At 38.5% G+C, this 23,563-nt stretch overlaps 1 protein-coding gene across 1 annotated transcript; it reads left to right on the top strand.

Annotated features, from left to right (window-relative positions):
• Positions 1 to 979: 979 nt before the first annotated feature.
• Positions 980 to 22,305, top strand: POLR1F (RNA polymerase I subunit F). The gene is made up of 4 exons (XM_077856608.1): positions 980 to 1,270; positions 15,527 to 15,668; positions 19,059 to 19,267; positions 20,399 to 22,305. The coding sequence occupies exons 1-4, from the start codon at positions 1,029 to 1,031 to the stop codon at positions 20,829 to 20,831; spliced, it is 1,026 nt and encodes a 341-aa protein (XP_077712734.1). The 5' UTR covers positions 980 to 1,028; the 3' UTR covers positions 20,832 to 22,305.
• The last annotated feature ends 1,258 nt before the right edge of the window (positions 22,306 to 23,563 follow it).

Genomic DNA, 23,563 nt, shown 5'->3' on the forward strand with positions numbered 1-23,563 from the left:
CCTATATGGTCTTGTAAGTACCTTAGCCATATTAAGGAGTCTGTGTTACCCTGAGAAACCTGGGGCGCCCATGGGAACAAGTCATGGTTCCATTTGTGTTTGGGAGAAGGGGCTCCCGGGGGTCCTCTTGACCATCAGGACTAAGCTTCCACAGGCACTTCTGCGGTTTGGGAAGTGAGGACAGACAGAAGAATCCCCAATAGGCCGATGTTTCCGCCGTGGACCCCACAAGCCGTGGGGCCGACTCGATATTTGAGGGTACAAGAGAGGCTCCTAGGGGACCAGCCGAGCTGAGCCCTTTGGAAAGTGGTAAGATCTCTTGAGTTAGTTGTTACAGGCTGAGCAGAGAATCCAGACGGGAGAGAGAGATGATGGGTTGATTTTCAGATGTCTCGCAGTTGAGGCATCTGGGCTGCATTTTAGGACTGGATTCCCTGCAGAAAATACATGCCCTAAAATTTTAAAGTTTATTATTTGTATTGTCCACGCTGGCAAAATTTACCAGACCACGTTATTACTGGAAACTATCAAAGTGCGAACCCCTATTAAGTCTACATATTAAATCCAAAAAAGACGTTACGGGGAATCCCCTGGGTGGCGCAGCGGTTTGGCGCCGCCTTCAGCCCAGGGCGTGACCCTGGAGACCTGGGATCGAGACCCGCGTCGGGCTCCCTGCGAGGAGCCTGCTTCTCCCTCTGCCTGTGTCTCTCATGAATAAATAAATAAATAAAATATTAAAAAAAAAAAAAAGACGTTAGCGGACATAAAGGTTTGGCTGCCCCGAGGAGAGGAGGTGGTGGCCGGGCCTGTAGCACGCTCCGGACTTGAGCCGCGGCTCTCCGCTCCCGCCGCCGTCCCGCAGGCGGAAAAGCGGCTGCCCTCTGCTGGTCACAAGCGCGTAACGCGACTCAAGGAGAGCAATTTCCTAGGGGCGGGCCGGCGGGTGGATGACGTGGAACCCGGGCGCCCGCAGGAGGCGGCGGCGCGTGCGTCAGCCGTGGGCGCCGCGGGAAAGCTGGCCGGAGCGCATGGCTGCAGGTTGCTGCGAGTCTCCGCCGCCTAAGGCGGCCTCTGAGGGGCCGGCCGGCGTGTTGCCTTGCCTAGAGCTTCCGACCTACGCGGCGGCTTGTGCGCTGGTGAGTAGCCGTTACTCCTGCCTGGTGGCGGGGCCGCACCGAAGACACATCGCGCTTTCGCCGCGCTACCTTCACCGGAAACGCACCGGTATCCGGGAACAGCTGGACGCGGAGCTGCTGCGCTATTCCGAAAGGTACCGGCCCCTCGGGCCCTTCCTGCGTGCGCCGGCGCACGGGCGGGGGTAGCGACGAGGTAGCGGAAGAGGCGTGAGGGGGCAGGAGCGCCCTGGCCACCTGGACGCCTTCGGGACTCTTCTTCGGGCCCGGAAGGCCGGTACCTGCCTAGTCGGTCCATGTAACAGGCAGGAAGGGGGACGGGCTGGAGGAGCTGCTCTATGGCGTTCAGGGGGAAGAATAGAGCAGGGGCCTAGAAACCCCGTCGGCCCGGGTGCCCCCGCCCCTCCCCCCGCAGAGGGAGAAGCAGGCTCCACGCGGGGAGCGCGACGTGGGGCTCCATCCCGGGTCTCCAGGGTCACGCCCCGGGCTGCGGGCGGCGCTAGACCGCTGGGCCACACGGGCTGCCCGAGAGATACTTCTGCTGGGTTCTCTTGCTTGGGACCTGATCAGGGACGAGAAAAGTACTGTGTTTTTATTTATTTATTCATTCATTCATTCATTCATTCATTCATGATAGAGAGGCAGAGGGAGAAGCAGGCTCCATGCAGGGAGCCCGACACGGGACTCGATCCGGGGACCCCAGGATCACGCCCTGGGCTGAAGGCAGGCGCTAAACCGCTGAACCACCCAGGGATGCCCCCTTTGTTTTGTTTTTAAGAGCAGTTTGATTAATCTAACTGGCCATCCTGTTGGGCTTGGGGGTGAAAAACCTTTGTGGTTCGTTTAATGTGTTCAGAAGAAACGAAGCTACAAGAACGGAGGGTCAAAGGAAGGGGGCATGTGTACTTTAATATTGCAATAGGGCTGCTTTGCCTCAAAAGCAAAGGTTCCGGAGCTGGGACAAGTGGAATTCCTGGGGATTCCTTACTGCACTTCAGAAATTTCATGACATCCTCCCCCCGCCCGCCGCCCCCCCCCCTCGGGAAATTTGCTGTCCGTGTTCTAGGTCAAAGTATCCAAAGTGTTCCCTTTCTCCAGGGATCCTGAACAGGTTAAGAAGCAAGCAAGTCTAGGATGTACGGCTCATTCCAAGCACCAGCACCCTTGTGTGGTGGCTGTTTTATGTACTAGGGACTTGGGATTTAAAAACAAAGAAAAAACAAGATCCCTGTTTCAAGAAACTGTAAGCTCTAGTAAAGATATAAATGTCAGATAAATCGAATGAAATGTTAAAATTTGACAGAGGTCTAAAGTTATATTAAGAGAAAGAGTAGTGAATTTGATATTAGGACCTCTGAGATGGTAGTATTCAAGGCATAAAAAGTGTAACGTAAACGGATAGTAGATAAAAATAGACTGCTTTGGTCAGAGAATTGTAAGTACTATATAATTGGAGTAAGATTTATGTTAAGAGGAAAGAAATTGTGTGCAGTTGAAGAGAGCAGAGGCAGCGTGGGGGATCACTCAGGATGTACATTTTGCTCTTTCCTTCTTATCTACTAGGTTTTTTTTTCCTCTTTGCTTAAGCAGGCTTGGCGCTTCGTCCTCCTAGTGCCCTCCAGTTCTGAAATTTGGTGCACTCTGGAGAGAGTAGTGCATATCCGATCTCTGGGACATGATCAGATACACAGTTGAAGAAGAAACCACGCTTGATAGCATTAGCTGATGGCTTGAGTGAGGCTGTAGACATGGAGACCAATTAAGAGATTGTTACAACTGTCCAAGAGAAAATGACTAGAGAGTATGGAATTGAGAGTTATTAAGGATATAAAAGTGGTCATAAAATCTGGAAAGAGGCATTGTTTGATATACTTACTACTTTCTGGAACCAATCAGTGCTTCCACTTGACAGGCTAGGAGGAAGCCACCTGAAGTGTCCCAAGTCCGAGCCATTACCCCAGAGATATAAGGAACCCATGGACAGTGTGGCCTTATGGAGCAGGTTGCGCTCTGAACAAATGAGGACTGCCCACCACACCCTCCCCTCCCCCACCCCCCAGTACCACTCTGGGTAGTGGGCTACCCCAGTGTGATAAAGACTCGGACTTAGGGCAAATAAAGCAGCACACATTGAACTATACATTTCTAATTAGGGACGAAACCTTGAACTGTAATGTCAATCATTTATCGTGTATAGGTAGATTTACAGACTTTGGCGCCATCAGGAGGAATCAGGAAGACTTGTTTCACTTTGTTTGAGAAATGAGGAAAACCAGAGTGTTGGGAAGTGGAGGAGGGACAATAAAGTATCCCCCAAACTGAGAAGGCACTTTGAGATTTGAAAATGAAGTAGGTGACTCCATACATTTTACACACCCTTCGATTCTGGGTAATTTACTGACATAGGGGACTGGACATGTGATTATCCTGCAGCTGCACAGCTATTCTCCACAAAGTTTGGGCCTTAGTTCACATTTACAGAGTACAAAGGGGTGTGCAGAAGGCATTTTGGTTAGGTCAGAGGTCTAACACAACAGACTTTCTGGTGCCACGTGTGCTCCAGAAGAGGGGGAGGAAAGTGTGTTACCTATAGTAGTTATCTAAACAACTTTAGGGAAAATCAGAACAACTTGTATTCTGGTCAGGGCATATGTTAACCTCCAAGGGGCCTGAAACCTGTGGCCCTGAGGGAGGTCATCACCCGGACATGAACAAGCTGGAGGGCGAAACATGGGGTCAGTATTGTCAGCATTCATATACCTTGATGGCTCCTACAGTGTTTACATGCCATTCTTCTCTGATGACCCTAGAGTCAGATATTGGGAGTTGGGTTGCATGCCTATATCATGGCAGTAATGTAAACAGAAACATGAGGTTAAGATACGTATAAGACCAAAGAAAATACTTAGTAGTTCCTTAGTGACCGTCAAGAGATGAGTCATAAGTGAAGGCACCAGCAAAAGCCATCAAAGCAATTGTGAATTTCAGCATACGTGGTGGCCCACAACAGGGAGAGCTTCCTGAGGCAAGAAGGAGGGACATCAGCAATGCAAGGCTGGGGCAATAAGACAATGTTTGACAGCAGTAGACAAGGCAAATCATTTGACAACACAGTAGCTGTTTGGTCTCCATACCACTGTGGCTTTTCATCATTCCCCATTTTGAGTGACAGGAATGTTTCCAGCTAGTTCGTGCTGAAAAGGGGGGCATAAATCAGGATTGAGGAATGAAACTGCCTTGCATCCAGTTGCAGATACCCCCTAATATGAGGTTGAGCCCCCATCCTTCATAGAGGCATTTTTTTGGAACCGTAATGTGTAGTCTTAGCATCTTATGCCACATTTCATAATGAGGTAAAATCATGTCAGTTCAGTTAAACAGTTGTATCATTTCAGGAGGTGGTCCTGCCAGGTGGGTTTTCAAAGTCTGCCTATAGTGTATAAGTAGTCCAATAGAAATCCAGATATTCAAGGAAACCAGGGAATTCAGAATCTGACTCAGTGTTATAGGAAAACAAAAAACATTTGAGGACAATTAGAACTAGAATCTAACACCCGTAAAGATATGTTACTGAAATATGATTTTTTTTCTTCGCAAAATCCCCCTCATTTCCATCAGCAATAGTCAAGACTAATTCGTTTGTAAAACAAGTCCATTTTTTAGCAAATTCGGCCTAAATAATTATGTAAGTACAACTGGCCACATATGTTCTTTCAGCTCTGTTTTGCTGGAACATTGCATAAAGAATTTCACATTGAGCTTTTAATAGCCATTCAAGGCTAAAAGCCAAGCCAAATACTTGCCATCAGACTTTCTTTCAGTACCCAAAGATCTGATTATTTCCTCACTTCTTGGGGTACCTCAAATATCCTGAGGTTCTTGATTCTGTCAGAAAGCAACCTTCCTTGCTTACCTGGTAAGGCTCCTGGAAACCCTGTAAGCAAGGTACCAGCTGTGCCACTTATTCCAGGGGGGCTTCATTGGCTCCATAAAGTCAACCTTAGTTCCTTAAAACTGGCTATATCTGAGTCTCTGTGCTTGTCTTTCTCAAATGACATTCCAGTCAAAGCCTTAGTAATTGAACTAATTTTCCTAATGGTGACCTATTACAAGAAGGGATTCTTAGTGAATTTATGCAAGTAACTATAATTGCCATGGACATAAAAATACTCAGATCACTTCTTGAATTCTGGAGGGATCAGGTAGGGAAAAAAAGATAAATGTTTTCTTAAATCCTGAAGCGCAAACATTAGAGAACCAGTGATGTTTCAAACAAGAGTCATAAAAACTGTAATCATCCTCAGTTAATTCAGTCTTCTGTTACTAATTCTTTTTTTTTTTTTCCTAATTCTTTTTCAGTTTGAATACAGTTTTCCCATTATTCCCAGAAATTTTTATTTGGCTTAGTTTTATGATCTAAAAGGTATCAGAAACCTGTGTTTGTCAAGTCTTCCCTGTGATTCTCCTTGAAGATGAAACATATTTGTAAGAGCATTAGAACAATAACTGTGACAAAAGACTTAAAGGCCACAGTCAAAGATCATATGAGATTTCATTATAGTGCAGTTGACAAGGAAATCTGGTTATTTCTCTGATAGTACTTCAATAATTAGAATTACAAATAATGATGTTATATCAGGATACTAAACCTTTAGGAATTTCATAGTATTCACCCATGCAATATAACCTAAAAAGATTTATCATCACCTATCTCACAGTGCTTCCCATGTAATTTAACATACCAAATCAATAAGCCTTATTAGCTAAAAAGACTTTACTTAGAATTTGAATTTTCATAAATTTGTTAAAAATATGAGGTTTTAAAGCTCATACCTAGGGGCGCCTAAGTGGCTCAGTGGGTTAAGTGTCTACCTTCAGTGTTGATCCTAGGGTCCTGGGATTGAGCCCCACAAGGGGCTCCCTGGTCAGTGGGGAGTCTGCCTCTCCCTCTCCCTCTGCTCCTCTCCCTCCTCATGCACTCTTGTGTGCACACTGTCTCTAATAAATAAAATCCTAAAGCAATGCCTAAAAAAGACCACAGATCATTACAACACTTAATTACTTATTTAACCTAATGGCAGTAGAAATTCTAAAGGCAAGTACAGAAGATTACATAGTTGTTACCAAAACTTAGCTCTTTTGATATTAAGAAGATTTAGATTTATGAAGTAATTAAAGCCCTGATAGCAAACTTTGTTTTTTCTGGGCAGTTAAAGGAAAAACCTTTTGTATTTTTCTATCAAAAGCAGACCAATATTCTAGGAAAACCCTGTCATTTCAACAGAGTGAAAAATGAAACTCCAATCTTAAACCAGTGTACTTTTAAAACTCATTAATTCCAATCTTCCTTCTGACTGCATATTCTTTTGTAAATATTCCTTTTTCACAGACTTTCTGCAACTTTTTTTTAACATTAAGATTTTTTTCATGTTTTCTCTCTTTAAATAAGCCTCATTTTAGGTAGGACAAATTACTTTGTTTTACCCAAACAAAAATATATTCCCATTTCTTATACTTTATTACCAAAAACATATCACATACCTTATTTTCCTTGCATCTGCACTTGCTTCCTTCATTTCCAGTAGTCTCTTTAAAGATGTTATTTATTTTACTTTTTGAGAGAGCATGAGAACGCATGCTCACAGGAAGAAGGTGCAGAGGTGAGGGAGAGAGAGAATAATACCAAGCAGGACTCCATGCTGAGCACAGAGCCCATTGTGGGGTTTGATCCCTTGACCCTGAGATCACAACCTGAGCCAAAATCAAGAGTGGACACTTGACTGAGCCACCTGAGTGCCCCTCCAATAGTCTAAATGACATTTGTTAGAATTCTTAATGCTTAGAAACTTTACTTTCTAGTGAAAACTAAGTAGTAAGCAATATTAGTTTCAGATGTACAATACGGTGATTTGACAATTCTATATATTACTCAACACACATCATAATAAGTGCACTCTTGATCTCCTTCACCTATCTCACCCATGTCCCCTCTAGTAACCATCACTTTGTTCTCTATAGTTAAGAGTCTGTTTCTTGGCTTGTCTCTTTTTTTCTCTGTTTATTTGTGTTTCCTAAATTCCATATCTGACTAAATTCCACTATTTGTCTTTCTCCAAGTGACATTTTTCACTAGCCTTATACCCTTTCCATCTATCCATGTTTTTGCAAATGGCAAGATTTCATTCTTTTTTATGGCTGAGTAATGTTCCATTGTATATATATGTGTACCACTTTTTATTTATTTATTTTTTAAAGATTTTATTTATTTATTCACGAGAGACAGAGAGAGAGAGAGGCAGAGACATAGGCAGAGGGAGAAGCAGGCTCACTTCAGGGAGCCCAACGTAGGACTTGACAGCAGCACTCCAGGATCACGCCCTGGGCAGAAGGCAGGCGCCAAACTGCTAAGCCACCCAGGCATCCCTATATGATGTACCACTTCTTTATCAGTTCATCTGTTGTTTGGACACTCCGGCTACTTGCATAATTTGGCTATTGTTAATTCTACAATAAACATAGGGATGCATATATCTTTTTGAATTAATGTTTTTGTATTTGAGTATTTTGTATTTGTATTCACCCAGTAGTAAATTACTAGATCATATGGTAATTCTATTTTTAATTTTTTGAAGAACCTCCGTGCTGTTCTCCACAGTGGCTGTACCAGTTTGATTTCCAACAAAAATGCACAAGGATTCATTTTTCTTCACGTTTGCCAAAACTTGTTTCTTGTATTTTTTATTTTGACCTTTGTGACAGGTGTGAGGTGATACTCCATTGTGGTTTTGATTTGCATTTCCCTGATGATGAGTGATGGTAAGCATCTTTTCATGTGTCTTGGCAATCGATATCACTTCTTTGGAAAATGTCTGTTAATGCCTTTTACCCATTTTTAATTGGATTATTGGGGGTTTTTTGGTGCTGACTTACCTAAATTCTTTATATATTTTGGGTATGAATTCTTTGTCAGATAGGTCCATTGCAAATATCTTCTCTCATTCAGTAGGTTATCTTTTAGTTTTTTCCTTTGTTATTCAGAAGCTTTTGATTTTGATGTAGTCGTAGTAGTTTATTTTGCTTTTGTTTCTCTTGCCTCAGGAGACATCTAGAAAAATGTTGCTAGAGGTGATGTCAGAGAAATGACTGCCTTTGCTCTCTTCTAGGATTTTTATGGTTTCAAGTCTCACATGTAGGTCTTCAATCCATTTTGAGTTTATTTTTGTGTATGGTAAGAAAGTGGTCCATTTTCATTGTTTCACATGTAGTGGTCCAGTTTTCCCATCACCATTTGTTGAAGAGACTTTTTCCCATTGGAATTCTTGTCTCCTTTGTTGAAGATTAATTGAGCTATAATAATGGTTTGTTTCTGAGCTGTTCCATTCCATTGATCTTATGTGTCTATTTTTGTGCCACTACGATACTGTTTTGATTATTACAGCTTTGTAGTGTAATTTGGATACACTACTATTGTTTTGGCTATTCAGGATCTTTTGTGGTTGTGTAGAAATTTTAGTATTATTTGTTCTAGTTCTGAGGAAAGTTTTGTTGAGATTTTGATAGGGATTGTATTAAATTTATAGATTGCTTTGGATAGTATGCACATTTTAATACTACTGGTTCTTCCAATTCATTAGCATGGGCTATCTTTCCATTTGTTTACTTTGCCTTCAGTTTCTTTTTTTAGAGAGAGATGGTAGTGGGGGCCAGAGGGAAAGAGGGAGAGAATCCCAAGCAGACTCCATGCTGAGCACAGAGCCCATTGTGGGGCTTGACCTCATGACCCTGAGATCACAACCTGAACTGAAATCAAGACTTGGATGCCTTAACCAACTGTGCTACCAGGCACCCTGTCTTTAGTTTTAAATCAGTGTTTTATAGTCTTTGGAGTACAGGTATTTCACGTCCTTGGTTAAGTTTATTCCTGGGTATTTTATTATTTTTGGTGCAATTATAACTGGAATTGTTTTTTTTTAAATTTCTGTAATGGTATACATTATTCGTGTATAGACATGCAACAGATATCTGTATGTTGATTTTGTATTCTGTGACCTTACTGAATTGATTGATCAGTTCTAGTAGTTTTTGGTGGAGTCTTTTCAGATTTTCTATGTATAGTATCATGTCCTGTATAATTAGTGAAATTTTTGCTTCTTCCTTAGCAATTTGGATGCTTTTTAGTTCTTTTCATTTTTATGATTGCTATGGCTAGCACTTCCAGTACTCTGTTGAATAAAAGTGGTGAGAATGGACATCTTTGTCTTATTCCTGATCTTAGAGGAAAAGTTCTTAGTTTTTCACTATTCAGTATGATGTTAGCTGTGGGTTTTTCATCTAAGGCCTCTTATTATGTTGAGGTATATTCCCTCTAACCTACTTTGTTGAGGGTTTCTGCCATGAATGGATATAGCACTTTGTTAAATGCCTTTTCTACAATATTTGAAATGATAGGGTTTTTTTTTTTTTTTAATTTTTATTTATTTATGATAGTCACACACACACACACACAGAGAGAGAGGCAGAGACACAGGCAGAGGGAGAAGCAGGCTCCATACACCGGGGGCCCGACGTGGGATTCGATCCCGGGTCTCCAGGATCGCGCCCTGGGCCAAAGGCAGGCGCCAAACCACTGCGCCACCCAGGGATCCCAAATGATAGGGTTTTTAAAAAAGATTGTCTTTATCTTTGGAGAGGGAGGGTGGGAGTGCATGCACACATGTGGGTGCACATGAGCAGGAGGGAGGGACAGAGGGAGAGGAAAAAGCAGACTCCCCGCTCTGCAGAGAGCCTGACTTTGGGCATGATCCCAGGACCCTGAGATAATGACCTGAGCCAAATGCAGATGCCTGACCAACTGAGCCACCCAGGTGCCCTAAAATGATACTTTTTTTTTTTTTTTTTTAAGATTTTATTTATTCATTCATGAGAGACAGAGAGAGAAAGAGAGGCAGAGACACAGGCAGAGGAAGAAGCAGACTCCATGCAGGGAGCCCGACGTAGGACTCGATCTCAGGTCTCCAGGATCAGACCCTGAGATGAAGGTGGCACTAAACCGCTGAGCTACCCGGGCTGCCCCAATGATAGTGTTTTTATTTTCTTTTTTGATGTGGTATATTACATTGATTGATTTGAAATCAATCAAGTTCAAATATTGAACCTCGGTTTACAGAAATAAATCCCTCTTAATCATGGTGAATATTTTTAATGTATTAATGGATTCAGCTAGCTAATATTTTGTTGAGAAATTTTGCATCTACAGGCATCAGAAATATTGGCCTGTAGTGTGTGTGTGTGTGTGTGTGTGTGGTGTCTTCATATGGTTTTGGTATCAGGATAATGCTGGCCTCTGAATTTGGAAGCTTTCTTTCTTTTCTATTTTTTTTTAGAATATTTTGAGAATAATAAGTATTAAATCTTTAGATGTTTGGTCTTTAAGTTTACCTGTGAAGTCACTTGGTCCTGGACTGTTGTTTGTTGGGAGTTTTAAGGTTATTCATTCAATTTCATTGTTGGCAATCAGTCTGTTCAAATTTTCTATTTCTTACTTAGTTTTGGGTGGTGATAGTTTTCTAGAAAGTAACCAGTTCTTCTAGGATGTCCATCCAATTTGTTGGTATATAGTTTTTAATGTCTTAAAATGCTCTTTATATTTCTTTGATGTTGATTATTGCTTTCTCTTTCAATTCAGATTTTGTTGATTTTCTCTTTCTCTTTTGATCAGTTTATCAATTTTGTTAATCCTTTCAGTGAATCAGGTCCTGGTTTCATTGATCTGTTCCATTGTTTTTTAGTTTCTCTTTTATTTCTGCTCTAATCTTGATTATTTCTTCCTGCTACTTGTTTTGGGTTTTCTTTTTCTAGCTCCTTTGGGTTTGTAAGGTTAGTTTGAAATTCTTCTCATTTCTTGAGGTAGGCCTGTAGTGCTTTAACATTCCTTCTTAAAATAGCTTATATTGCATCTCAAAAAACATTTTGGACTGCTGTATTTTCATTTGTCTTCATGTAATTCTTTATTTCCTCTTGATTTTTTGGCTGACACATTCACAGTTTAGTATCATGTTACTTCATGTAATTGTGGTTTTTTAGGTTCTTTCTCGTGGTTGATTTCTACTTTGTTAGCATTAAATTTGGAAAAGATGCATAGTATGACTTCAGTCTTTTTTAATTTGTTGAGACTTGCTTTGTAGGGTAACATATGATCTGTCTTGGAAAGGATATTCTGTGTGCACTTGAATGTGTATTTCCTGTTTTAGGATGGTGTGTTCTGTATATATCTGTTAGATCCATCTGTTCCAATGTGTCATTCAGAGCCACTGTTTTTCTAGTTTATTTTCTATTTGGATAATTTATCCATTGATGATGGTGGAGTATTAAAGTCCTCTACTATTATTGTATTATTATTGATTACTTCGTTTATGTTTGTTATTATGTTTAGTGGTGATGAGATCCTTTAACTTATTTTGATAAACCCTTTAGCTCTCCTATTCTGAACGATGACCTTGATGGATAGAGTATCCTAGTTAACTGGCTTTTTTCTTTTAATATATCAGGCTACTCCCTTCTGACCTGCAGTATTCCTGCTGAAAAATCCACTGATAGTCTTATTGAGTCTCCTTTATGAAACTGTTTTCTTTTTTCTTGCTGCTTTTAAAATTCTTTATAACACCCCCCCCCCTTTTTTTTTTGCCATTTTAATTAACGTGTGTCTTAGTGTGGACATCTTCAGGTTGCTTTTGTTAGGGGATCTGGATGTCTGTTTCCTTCTCCAGACTCAGGAATTTTTCGACTCTTATTTCTTCAAATACATTTTCTGCTCCCTTTTGTCTCTTCCTTCTGGGAACCTTATAATACAAATGTTATTATATTTGATAGTGTCCTGAGTTCCTTTAATCTCTTTTCATTTTTTTTGTTATTCATTTCTCTCTCCTGTTCATCTTGATTGCTTTCCATTATTCTTTCCTCTAGGTCACTGACTGATTCTTCAGCATCCTCGAGCTGTTATTTATTTTCTCTAGTGTATTTTTTAATTTCATCTATTGAGTTCTTAGTATCTGTTTCTTTTTTATGTTTTCTGTCTCTTTGTTGAAGATCTCACTGATGTCCTCCACTCTTCTCAAATCCAGTGATCATCTTTATGATCATTAATTTCTCTATCAGGCATATTACTTATCCTATTTCGTTTAGCACTCTTCCTGTGAATTTATACTGTTCTTTCATTTGGGACATACCCCTTCTCATTTTGTTTAATTCTGCATCTGTTTCTATGTATTAGGAAAGTCCTCTGATCTGGAAAGTAATGCCTGTATGAACAAGAGCTCTTGTAATTCCCTGCCTGCATTGCAATGTCTCCTGTTCACCAGAACCTGACACTGCAGGGGTGTCTCTTATGTGTGTTGCATGTGTATTGCTTTTGTGGCTGAGCCATGTTTCCCTTCAGTCCAGTCGTCTGCAGTGGCTCTCTTTGCCTGTATGGGCAGGGTTTGGTCCTTGTGTTGTTAGTGGACCAATCTGGGTCCACCTTGGGCTTGAAATGAGCGAGAGCAGTCTTTTGCCAGAGCCATGGTAGCACCAAACTCAAGGGTGCTTTTCCTCTGTGGTCACCTGAGAAACTTTTATTGGTGGGCTGAGTCTGCAGTTAGACCAGATTTCTGTTCCCAGTCCACTAATTGGGGGCAGGGTGCTGCATCTGGACTGGTGTGTGTTGGTATTTTTCCTCTCTCAGGAGCAAGTGTCACTTTGGAGTGCTGCTGGCCCCTGTGGGGGCTACACGCATAAGGCGCAAGGCGTGCGGCACTACTTTGGATGGGCTTCAGCCAAGATCTTCAGGAGAACAGAGAAGCTGGGTGTCCTGCACATGGTGCCAGCAAGGTCTCTTATATACTGGTCTCCCGTGAGAAGGGAGCTGAAGCAGCCTGGGAATACTCCTGTAGGCAGTTGAAGGGGGTGGGTCCACATTAAGTGTGTGGCTGGGGCATGCTTTCAGCAAGCTAGGTGGATAGGTAGAGATGGTTGTGCTGGACCCTGCAGCTGTCTATGTAGTCAGGCTGGGGGCAGGTGCTGGGGAGGGAAATAGCACCCACCAGGTCTTTTGTTTTTGGTGAAATCTCCCAAAGTTCCCTGCGTCTCCAGTACATGCTCTGAGATTATTAAATAAATCTCCTTCCTGTATACCCCAGGCATTTTTCGATCTGCTACTTCTGTGCTGTATCTCAAGCAGGGCTGTTGTGCAGTTTCTTTAAGGGCAGGGAGAGTCAAGTTTTCTATCAACCTCTTGCCTCTTAATGTATTGGGCCTGCTGAGTTTTAAAGTTCCAGGTGTTAAGCCCTGTTGATTGTTAACAAAACTGGAGAAGCCCTCTGGTTTTCAAAGCCAAATGTTATGGGGATTTGTGTTTTAACTGCAGTCCCCCAACCCGGGGTACTGGGGGCTAGGTCTTCTCTTCCCTCTCTGCCCCCAGTGTTCTTTCCTCCCAAGGTCTGTCCTCCTCTATGGTATGATCTTTCAGTAAGGATAAAACATGTTTATGAACAGATCTAAATTTATCTTTAATTTCTCTTTAATAAGACAAAAGTAGATAAATTTATGTGTAGTAATCAATATTTTTGGTATTTTATTTAGGAAAAAATTGAGATGTCTAGTGAAGGGTTTCTCAAAGGTTTGATGGATTTACACAAATCCTTTTGGGTTTAGGCTCTATGGTCACATTCCCTAATTATCAATTTTGAACCCTACAGAACCCAATACATCTCTTAGAGTAAATATTTTGCAATACTATCTTTACTATCACGAAAGTACATCTTTACTGTGAATTGAAACTTAAAGGTAACACAACTTACCTACATAATTGAAAAAAGAATTTGTAAGTGCTCCTACACAATACAATAAATTATATTTCAATGTGATAATGCTTAAGCATGACTACCTAGGAATAGTTGAAGTACTTTGATGACTTCTGCACTGACACAAGAATTGTGAATGTCTCCATTATATAACGGTGGATTGATGCAGGGGTTTTGAGTTGACAACTTAGAGAAGACATACGTTATCTCCATCGGTGAAATGCTTTTCTGAAGTGATGAGCAGTTCTCAGTAAAATTCCCTACTACTCTTGAATTTGCTACTACATTCCTGGAAATTTTAATGTATATTGAAACCGTGGAAACATGCCTGTACACTGATATATGTGTGTGTGCATATATATATATATATGCGCGCACACACACACACATATAAAGTGTGTGTGTATACAGTAAAATTAGATTCTGTGTCCATCTATTTATAAATCAGTTTGTTCCCTCAGAGGTCATGTAGACTTCTTGATTTTCTGTGATGGTGTAGTTCCTGTTTGGGAAAACACAAGCAGACACTAACAGTTCAAAAAAATGCTTTCTGGAATAAATCTCTTGAGTTTTTGGTCTTTTTGATTTGATAGTTATTAAAGTTCCTTTCCAGTGGCTCCTGGCTGTTTTATTTAAGCAGCAGCTATTAGGGATAAATTCTTTCTCTTATGCTATGTGAATAGTTTTAGAAATTTAGTAGAGTTCAACAAAAATGTGCTGGGCTCTGAAGGGCCACTACTCTAGTAGTGTGTGGAATGCAAACATATTTGCAGATAGTTCATAAAATGAGATTAAGTTCAGTGATGATGCTGTGCCATGGAATCTTCTAAGAGTGGAGGAGGAGTGATTTCATCCTTGCCTTGCTGAGTCTAGGATGTTTTCTTGATCAAGTAGTAGGTGTGGTAGTGAAGCCACCAGGTCTGCCTCCTTAGTAGTTAAAATTTGTTAAGTACTTGGAAATGACATTTTCAAATAGTAGTTGCTCCCTAATCCTGTCCCCTATGTAGACTAAAGTGGCAAAATGGGTTCTTAATAATTATAACTATATATTTCATTTATTAACATTAGTATTTGTTACATACAGATGGAGTTTGAGGATTTTTCTCTAAGTCATTGGCTTTAATATTCAGGGGCTTGACCTGTGATTCTGGTAATTCTCTTACTATAGGCCATCCAGTACAGAAATTCAGTAATGGTAGATAATACCAAAATTGTCTTGATTTGGTTATACTCAGAGACATTTTTCATTCAAGTCTCCCCCCACCCCCACCCCCACATTCTAGCATGACTAGAATTCTAATAGGTCAACCTACTGCTCATGTATAATTGGACATTTTGTTTCTGGGTACCTGTCTTGAACAGTCTTTTATTTAGTCAATATATTGGAACCTTTTGGTGAAATTGAATTACTCAAGTTGTTATGGATTAATCATATGCTATTGTGTTTTGGCATGCGTGAGTATATTTAAGAGGCATATAATTTTTGGACTCTGAATATTTAATAATTATGGCCTAGTTTAAAAGAAGATAAAAATAAATTTCTTTCTTTTCTAATAGCCTTTCAGGTGTCCCCATTGCATATGATAACATCAAAGTAGTGGGTGAACTGGGAGATATTTATGATGATCAAGGACACATTCATCTTAACATCGAAGCAGATTTTGTTATTTTCTGTCCTGAACCAGGGAAAAAGCTTATGGTATGTATTTATACACACACTTTTTTATGCTTTCTCTAATTGTATAATTATGTAATTTGGAAAATCTTAAGAGATTTGGGAAGCAAATGGATTGCTGTTGTGGTTTCCTGAAAATTATTTTTAAAAGAAAAAAAATTACTGTCCATTTAATCTTGGTAAATTTTTAAATTCCATTCTTCTCAAACTCACATGTGTATGCAGATAATGTGTCTAATAGGATTTATTCTTTTCTTTGGATAGCATCAGAATGATCTTAGGCAGTAAGAAAAAAATTTTATTTCATAATTTCTCAGTTATACACAATAGTTCCTTCATACTACTACCCTGTTCGAATCCTTTATATCAAATAGGAGTTGAAAATTCAAATGGTTGCAGGACCAGGCAGGTAATGAAAGTGAATGAAGAATGAGGTTAGAGCACCCATAACGCGCCATATGATAAAGGCCCTGTGGGATAGGTCTTTTAGTTTTTCAAAAGAAGCTGAAGTATATCCTCATATGTTCTGCACTAGCCTCTCCTACCAGTTCTGCATGTATACATTGATATATATATACATAAGAATATATATACACGTGTCTATTTTTTCCTTTAACAAAAAATTATGTAGGAATTGCATAATCATTTAAGAACTGTTAACTAACCCTTTATTGCTAATAAAAACACAGGTAAAATTTTACTGTCAAATCTGTAAGGCATTAATAATTTAAAAAAGCTTTTCAGAATCAGTTAAACTGGTAGAGCATCCTGGGCATGACCAGCTGGGATCCTACAACCAGCCTCTATACTTCTAAAGTTGACAATAGATTTGTACTTAAAGCTGGTAACAGTTAAGTGTAGGAATTTTTGTATAAGTTACTGTAAATGTATACATGGAAGTACCACACTATACAGAAAATATGAAATGAAAAAAGAAATCAATCCTTTTACTCTATTCCCTACAATAAGATCCAGTCTTCAAATACATTTGGACCGTGTGTTCAGTTTTTTTTAATATGAAGTATAATTTACATACAATAAAATGAGATCTAATTTACATACAACAGAACGCACAGATCATAGTGTACAGTTAAATAAATTCTGGTGAGAGCATGTATTCTGTTCTATTTCAGAAAGATGCTTATGCCCTTTCCTGGTCAGTCCTCTCTCCATTCCAGAATACAACCACTGTTCTGATTACATTTATTGTGAAAGTAGTTTTGTTTATTCTAAAATTTCATGTTAATGGAATTTTTCATTATACAGTGTTTGAAAATCTGACCTCTTTTGCTCAACATGTTTTTTTTTTTTTTTTTGCATTTCATGCATGCTGTTTGTTGTAATGGTTTCTTTTTGTTGTTCGTCGTATTCAGTTGCATGAATGTATAATTTAATTGCCTGTCTTCATCGATAGACATTTGGGCTGTTTCCATTATGGAGCTATTATGAATAAAGCTGTGAATGTACATTTTCATTTCTCCTAGGTAAAAACTAGAAGTGGAATGCTAGGTCACAGAGTAGATGTGTTTAACTTTATGAAAAACAGGCAAATTTCCCATTCAGCACTATAACTTGCTTTGCATCCTTGCCAGCATTTGGTTTTGTCACTCTTCTAATTTTGCTGATGGGCATATACGAGTTTCCCATCATGGTTTTAATTTGCATTTCTCTAGAGCTCTTTTTCATGTGTTTCAGTAAGGGGCCTATTTAAGTGCTTTACTCATTTTTAATTGGGTTTTTGTATTATTGAAGTATAGTAGTTCTGTTTGTAGCCTTCCTACAGATCCTTTTCAGATCATTTGTTAATATTTTACTCCAGTTGGTAAACTTGTCTCTTTTTAATGGTATCATTTCATAAACAGAAGTTTTTAATATTGATGATCAGTTTGTCTTATTTTTTTGGTTGTTGCTTTTGGGATCCTACGTAAGAAACTTGCCTACTGCTGGATTGTGAAGATACTTTTTATAAGCTTCTAGAATTTTTTAGTTTTAGCTTTGTCATTTAGATCTGTGATAAGTCTTTAATCTTTGTGTGTAATATGAAGTAGATCCTTGAGATATATTTTCTTATTCATATGGTTATTCAGTAGTTCTAGAACCCTGTATTGAAAAGATGTTCGTTTTCCTATTATTTCCTTAATTGATAGGCTTTATTGTTTTATAGCAGTTTTAGATTTACAGAAAAAATGAGTAGAAAAAAATACCTCTGTTCACTTCTCCACCCCAGCATACACAAACACAGTTGCTCCTATTGTTGACATCTTGCATTAGTGTGATAACATTTGTTACAGTTCTTAAGCTGATATTGATACATTATTATTTTTAGGGTTTAGAATTAGTTTTTCCTGTTGTACATTCTAAAACCCAGGGAATGTAAGTACAACTTAATGACCTGTGTCCTGTGTTCCCTTTACTGTATCCTGTAGAATAATTGGGTACTGCTCTCAGAATTCTCTATTTTACCTATTCACCCCTCACCTTCCTTCCATCCTCCTGAATCCTGGCAACTATTGATCTTTTTACTGTCTGGTCTCTATGGTTTACCCTCTCCAGAATGTCATATAGTTGGAATCATATTGTATGTAGCCTTTCAGCTTGCCTTCTTTCACTTAGCAGTATGCATTTAAGGTTCCTCCATGTCTTTTCATGGCTTGATAGTTATTTTTTTATTGCTGATTAGTACTCATTGTATAGATGCAGTGCAGTTTGTCCATACCACCCAGAATGTACCATTGGGAACACCAGACTCCTAATAATGACAGCCAATGAATTTTTTGTGTATAAGGAGTTGCAACACTAACATGTATACAGTTTTGTTTAAAGTTTAAAATAAATGACTTAAACGTTTCAGATGTTAATTTATATACATTATATACATTGATTTGTAGGGGAAGAAAAGAAAACTAAGGCTTTTTTTTTTTTTTTTTGAAACTTTCATATTTTAAGCTTAAAATCATATAGCACATACTTTTTAAAGCTTCCCAAAATGTTTTGTGATTCAGTCAAAATAGCCATGCTCAAGATCTACATTTCACATTTAGGTTATATCAAAGAGTATTTTCTGCTTGGTTTCATTATGGTTATACTCTACTCACCAGGGAATCCTGTAGTAGGAGCAAAGGAGTTGTTTTTATTGGGGTGGGGGGAGTGAGAAGAATAGTTGTTTATCCAGTTAGGCAATTGATATGCAATTACTTAGTAAAGTTGAACTTTTCTCAAATCTCTACAGTGTTTTAAAATGATGGTTTAGTATAATATGTAAATTTTAATCAAAAAAATTTTTTCCATGTCAAATTATACCATATTTTGATGTTTTTTTTTTTTTTTGAAGATCAACTTGAAGCTTATAAAGTTTTATTTACCTTTTAACTCTGGATTTCTTGATGTTAGTTTTTTTTTTCTCTTTCTTCCCAGGGTATAGTTAATAAAGTGTCATCCAGCCACATTGGCTGTTTAGTACATGGGTGTTTCAATGCCTCCATTCCTAAACCTGAGCAGATGTCTACTGAGCAGTGGCAGATCCTGGAGATAAATGTAGGTGATGAACTAGAATTTGAAGTATTTCGTTTGGACTCAGATGCTGCTGGAGTATTCTGCATTCGGGGAAAGTTGAATATCACTAGGTCAGTTCCTAATCACATTATTTTAATTTTGATACTTAGTCATTTGTTTAATTCTCAATTTAGAGAACATAAGTCCCTCTTAAAAAAAAAAAAAATTATTAGGGTATTCATGCTTCCAAACCATAAAGTCAGTGCAAATAGGAATCTAAAGTGTTAAGACAATGCATTGAATATTCTAAATCTCTACACATCTAGCTAACTGTTCTGTATTTTACTAAAACTCAGTCTTACTGAGTATTTTCTAGTTAATTTTTAACTAAAATTAATTTTTCTAGTTAATTTTTAGCATTTTCACAGTTGAAACACAAATTTGATTATTGTCATTATGCCAGGTAGGTAAGTTCTGTATCTTTTGATATTGAAATTATTCTAAGAATTACTCTCATCTTGAGTTTGTTTCCATGGAAGCCAAGTTTAATGGAGTGTAGGGGGAAAAAAAAGGCTTTGGGAATACTGCTGGTGTTAATTCCTTTTTTAGATTTTACCTTGATAATTAACAAGAGTATGGGTTACAGTTTTAGAGCAGTTGTGCAGTAGAACTTTCTGCAATGATAGAAACATGTGCAGCATCTGTGATATCGAAGTTATCTTGTTGAAATTACTTATTTATATGTAGATATTATTACTGTATAGGACTTTGCAGTTCCAGAGTTCCACTGATAACTATTTTTATTTTAGTGTTAACTCATGGCTTTGAAGGTATTATTGCTTCAAGCAAGGGTAAGGGAAAAAAATGAAACAAGGATTGTGAGAGTAGAAGGAAACTCCATTAGTTTCATAGATAATGGAAGTATATATTTTATCACTCATCAGTTTAGCTAATAAGCCTGGGTATTGTGATGTTTATTGTCACCAATTTTTTCTGAACCAAACCAAAATTTAGAAGCTACATTTTGATAAAATTTATGTCATTTTTTTATGTGTGAAAACAGTGTGGAAGAAGTACTTTGGAAAAATTTTAACCTTTCCCAGACATTTTAATGGGTGAGAGATAACAGGATAGAATATTTCAAATTTATGCCATACTTCTGTATCTTGTACTGCTGTCATTTTTTAGAAAAAAATTGGGATAGTCTTTCTCATTTTATTTTTTGTTTATTGCTCTGTAAATTTTTTCAACTGTCAATTTAGTTTACAAACCAAGTGCTCTGCAGTTCCTGAAGAAATAACAGTAACTAGCACTGAAGAAATTATTGAAAAACCTCTCAAGAAGAAAAAGAAGAAGAAAGACCCAGAGTCCTATGAAGTGGAGAGTGATAACAGAGAGCTAGCTGATGTTACAGATGCCACAATGAAGAAAGAGACAGACCTGCAGATTGATAATATGAATGGCCTATGGAAGGATGAGCCGAAGAAGAAGAAGAAGAAGCAGCAGCAGCAGCAGCAGCAGCAGCAGCAGCAGCAGCAGCAGCAAGATCAGGACCAGGATCCTGTTTTCCAAGGCAGTGACTCCAGTGGTTACCAGAGTGACCATAAAAAGAAAAAAAAGAAAAGAAAATACAGTGAGGAAGCTGAATTTACCCCACTTTTGGAACATTCACCTAAAAAGAAAAGGGGAAAGTAATTTTCTTTAGTGTATTTTAAATATTGTTTTTTAAAAATTAAGATACAACAGATGAATAAATGTCAAAATGGTAGGAGATGTTTGTGTATTCCAGTAGTCTACAAAACAGGAAAGATTTGATTAGAAGTTTTTGGTGCTTAAATTATTAAAGTGACGATTACTATGGGAAATACCAATATTATTAAACTGCCATTTTATTGTATACAAAATAAAAAAGAGCTGCTCTCTCGAGTCTTGCATTTTTCCCGTTTTTACATTCTAAATAAAATTATTTCTATACTCTGAAGACTGGCAAAAGGACTTTGTATTATAGTGTTATTCATATCATTGAAGAATGAGTTTGAGCTTCTGTTTGTTTTTTTAAATAGGTTTGCCCTGTAGTCATATTACCTGTGATTTTTAGATTTTGTTGGCTACTACAGTGTTTCTGTGGTTCAACTTAGAAGGGTTTGCCAAAGGAGTTCCATGCCACTATTGACTGTAGTAGGAAACATTGTTCACTATTCTTTCCTTCCAAATGCATGTTCTCTTTTTTTCTCTAAGAGGTTGATAGAGAAGGCTCTTCTCTTGTACTTGTCTGCTTTTGCTGTGTTTGGAGGAGCAGAGTCTAATTAAGACATGATAAACACCATTTGTCCCTAGTGGGGGAATTTCTCAACTCTATAATAATTAGGTTAAATACTAAAAACTGTGTAAGAAAATTTCACTGAGAAAACATGGACTATGTCTTTCTTAACTACTAGAAAACACTGAGTAATGAAATGGCAAGCTGGTTCAGGCTGATTATCAATGCATGGCCATGTTCATTGATGTAAGAGTACCTATGCATCACTGTGTGTAATACCTCTAAGGAAAAGACATATAATGGCAGACTAGGAAGATGTAGTTCGTTCTCTTATGGAATGGCATTAAGAGAAACAGATGTGTACACATAAGTAAGGAAATACAAAAATGAGTAATTCTGGTAAGTACTAAAAAGACTATTCACTGTTCTTGACTATGCAGTGTTACTAATAACACTGTTATTCTGTGTTAATCTCTATAAATGGATGAATGGTTGAAATGAACTTCATGTGGCAACTATTTTGTTGCCATTTTTCTCGTATCAGAGATGTATAACTAACTGGTCTTATATGGTTTAATTTTGTTAATATTTACATCCTGCTAGTAGCATATCCTGATCCAAATCTGTAATTAATAGAATGCAGAATTTGGGGAGGAGCAGACATTCACACGTTTATTCTCAAGTGACTTAGTAATACCAGACAATAGAAAGATACAGGCCAATATTTCTTTTCCTACAATTTAATGTGGGTATTGAGCCCTTAAAATATGGCTAATGCAAATTGACATGTGCTATCAGTATAAAATACAAGATTTTGAAGATGTACAAAGAATGTAAAATATCTCAATTTTGTATATTGGTGAAATTCTATTTTTGATAGTGTGTTAAATAAAATTTAACTTTAGCTTATTTTGTGGTCTTTTTTTGGCTAAAGGATTAAAAGGTTATGTGAAGCTCACTAATATTTTGTTAGATTTCTGCATTTAGATACTGGCCTGTAGTTTTTTGTTTGTGGGATTTTTTTTTTTTTTGTAATATCTATATGATTTTGGTATCTGGATAATCCTCCACAAAATATTAGCAAACAGTATTCAACAATCTCTTAAAACCACTCACCAGGATCAAGGGATTAACTGGTGATTGCAAGTATGGTTCAATATTTATAAGTCCGTCACATGCTCTATCACATTGAGAAAAGCTAAAAACCATATGATCTCAATAGATGCAGAAAAAAATGATGTGACAAATCCGTTCATAGTAAAAAGGGTTTTTAGAGGCAATCATACCTAACATAATATAGCCATATATTAAAAACCAATATCAGGTTTTTAATAACCAATATAAAAATCAATAACAGGTTTTTTAGAGGCATCATACCTAACATAATATAGCCATATATTAAAAACCCACAGCTAATCTCCTACTGGTCAAAGACTGAATCTTTTCTCTAAGATCAGGAAGACAAGGATGTCCACTTTCACCACTTCAACATAGTACTGAAGGCCTCATTTTCTTACACCGTACACAAACTCGAGATGAATTAAAGACTTAAATGTGAGACCTTAAAACCATAAAACTCCTGGCAGAAAACATTAATTAAAAGATTAAAGCATTGGGCAGCCCGGGTGGCTCAGCGGTTTAACCTGCCTTCAGCCCAGGGTGTGGTCCTGGGGACCTGGGATCAAGTCCCACATCGGGCTTCCTGCGTGGAGCCTGCTTCTCCCTCTGTGTCTCTGCCTCTCTCTCTCTCTCTCTCTCTCTCTCTCTCATGAATAAATAAATAAAATCTTAAAAAAAAAAAAAAAGGACTTTGGGGAAGATGGTGGAGTAGGGAGATCCTAACCTCATCTTTTCCAACTCACCGAGATAACAGCCACATGAGCACAGGTAGCTCAGAAAATGACCAGTAGAACAGACTTCCCACAGTTCATGGTAGAGAAGAGGTCACATCTAAAAGAGTAGGAGGGGTGAAAACAAGGTTGAGAATCAAGCCCTCAGTGAGACTAACCAGGAATGGGAGAGACACCACAAGCATGGAGACTGAAGAGGGTTAGACCTCACACCAGGCATTCCAGACAGGGGACCTGCACTGACTGGCAAGACAAGGCTGCTTAACATTTTGTCTTTGAAAACCACTGGCACTTAACTGTTAGTTTTACAGCCATCA

The sequence above is a fragment of the Canis aureus genome, chromosome 18, assembly GCF_053574225.1.
Source record: "Canis aureus isolate CA01 chromosome 18, VMU_Caureus_v.1.0, whole genome shotgun sequence".
NCBI classification, from domain to species: Eukaryota; Metazoa; Chordata; class Mammalia; order Carnivora; family Canidae; genus Canis; species Canis aureus.

What these genes read in the sequence shown, in the direction of transcription:
- POLR1F (XM_077856608.1), top strand. Translation starts at nt 1,029, where the DNA reads ATGGCTGCAGGTTGCTGCGAGTCTCCGCCGCCTAAGGCGGCCTCTGAG. An exon ending in CTGCTGCGCTATTCCGAAAG is followed by an intron (nt 1,271 to 15,526) that starts GTACCGGCCCCT and finishes CTTTTCTAATAG; the next exon opens with CCTTTCAGGTGTCCCCATTG. An exon ending in AACCAGGGAAAAAGCTTATG is followed by an intron (nt 15,669 to 19,058) that starts GTATGTATTTAT and finishes CTTTCTTCCCAG; the next exon opens with GGTATAGTTAATAAAGTGTC.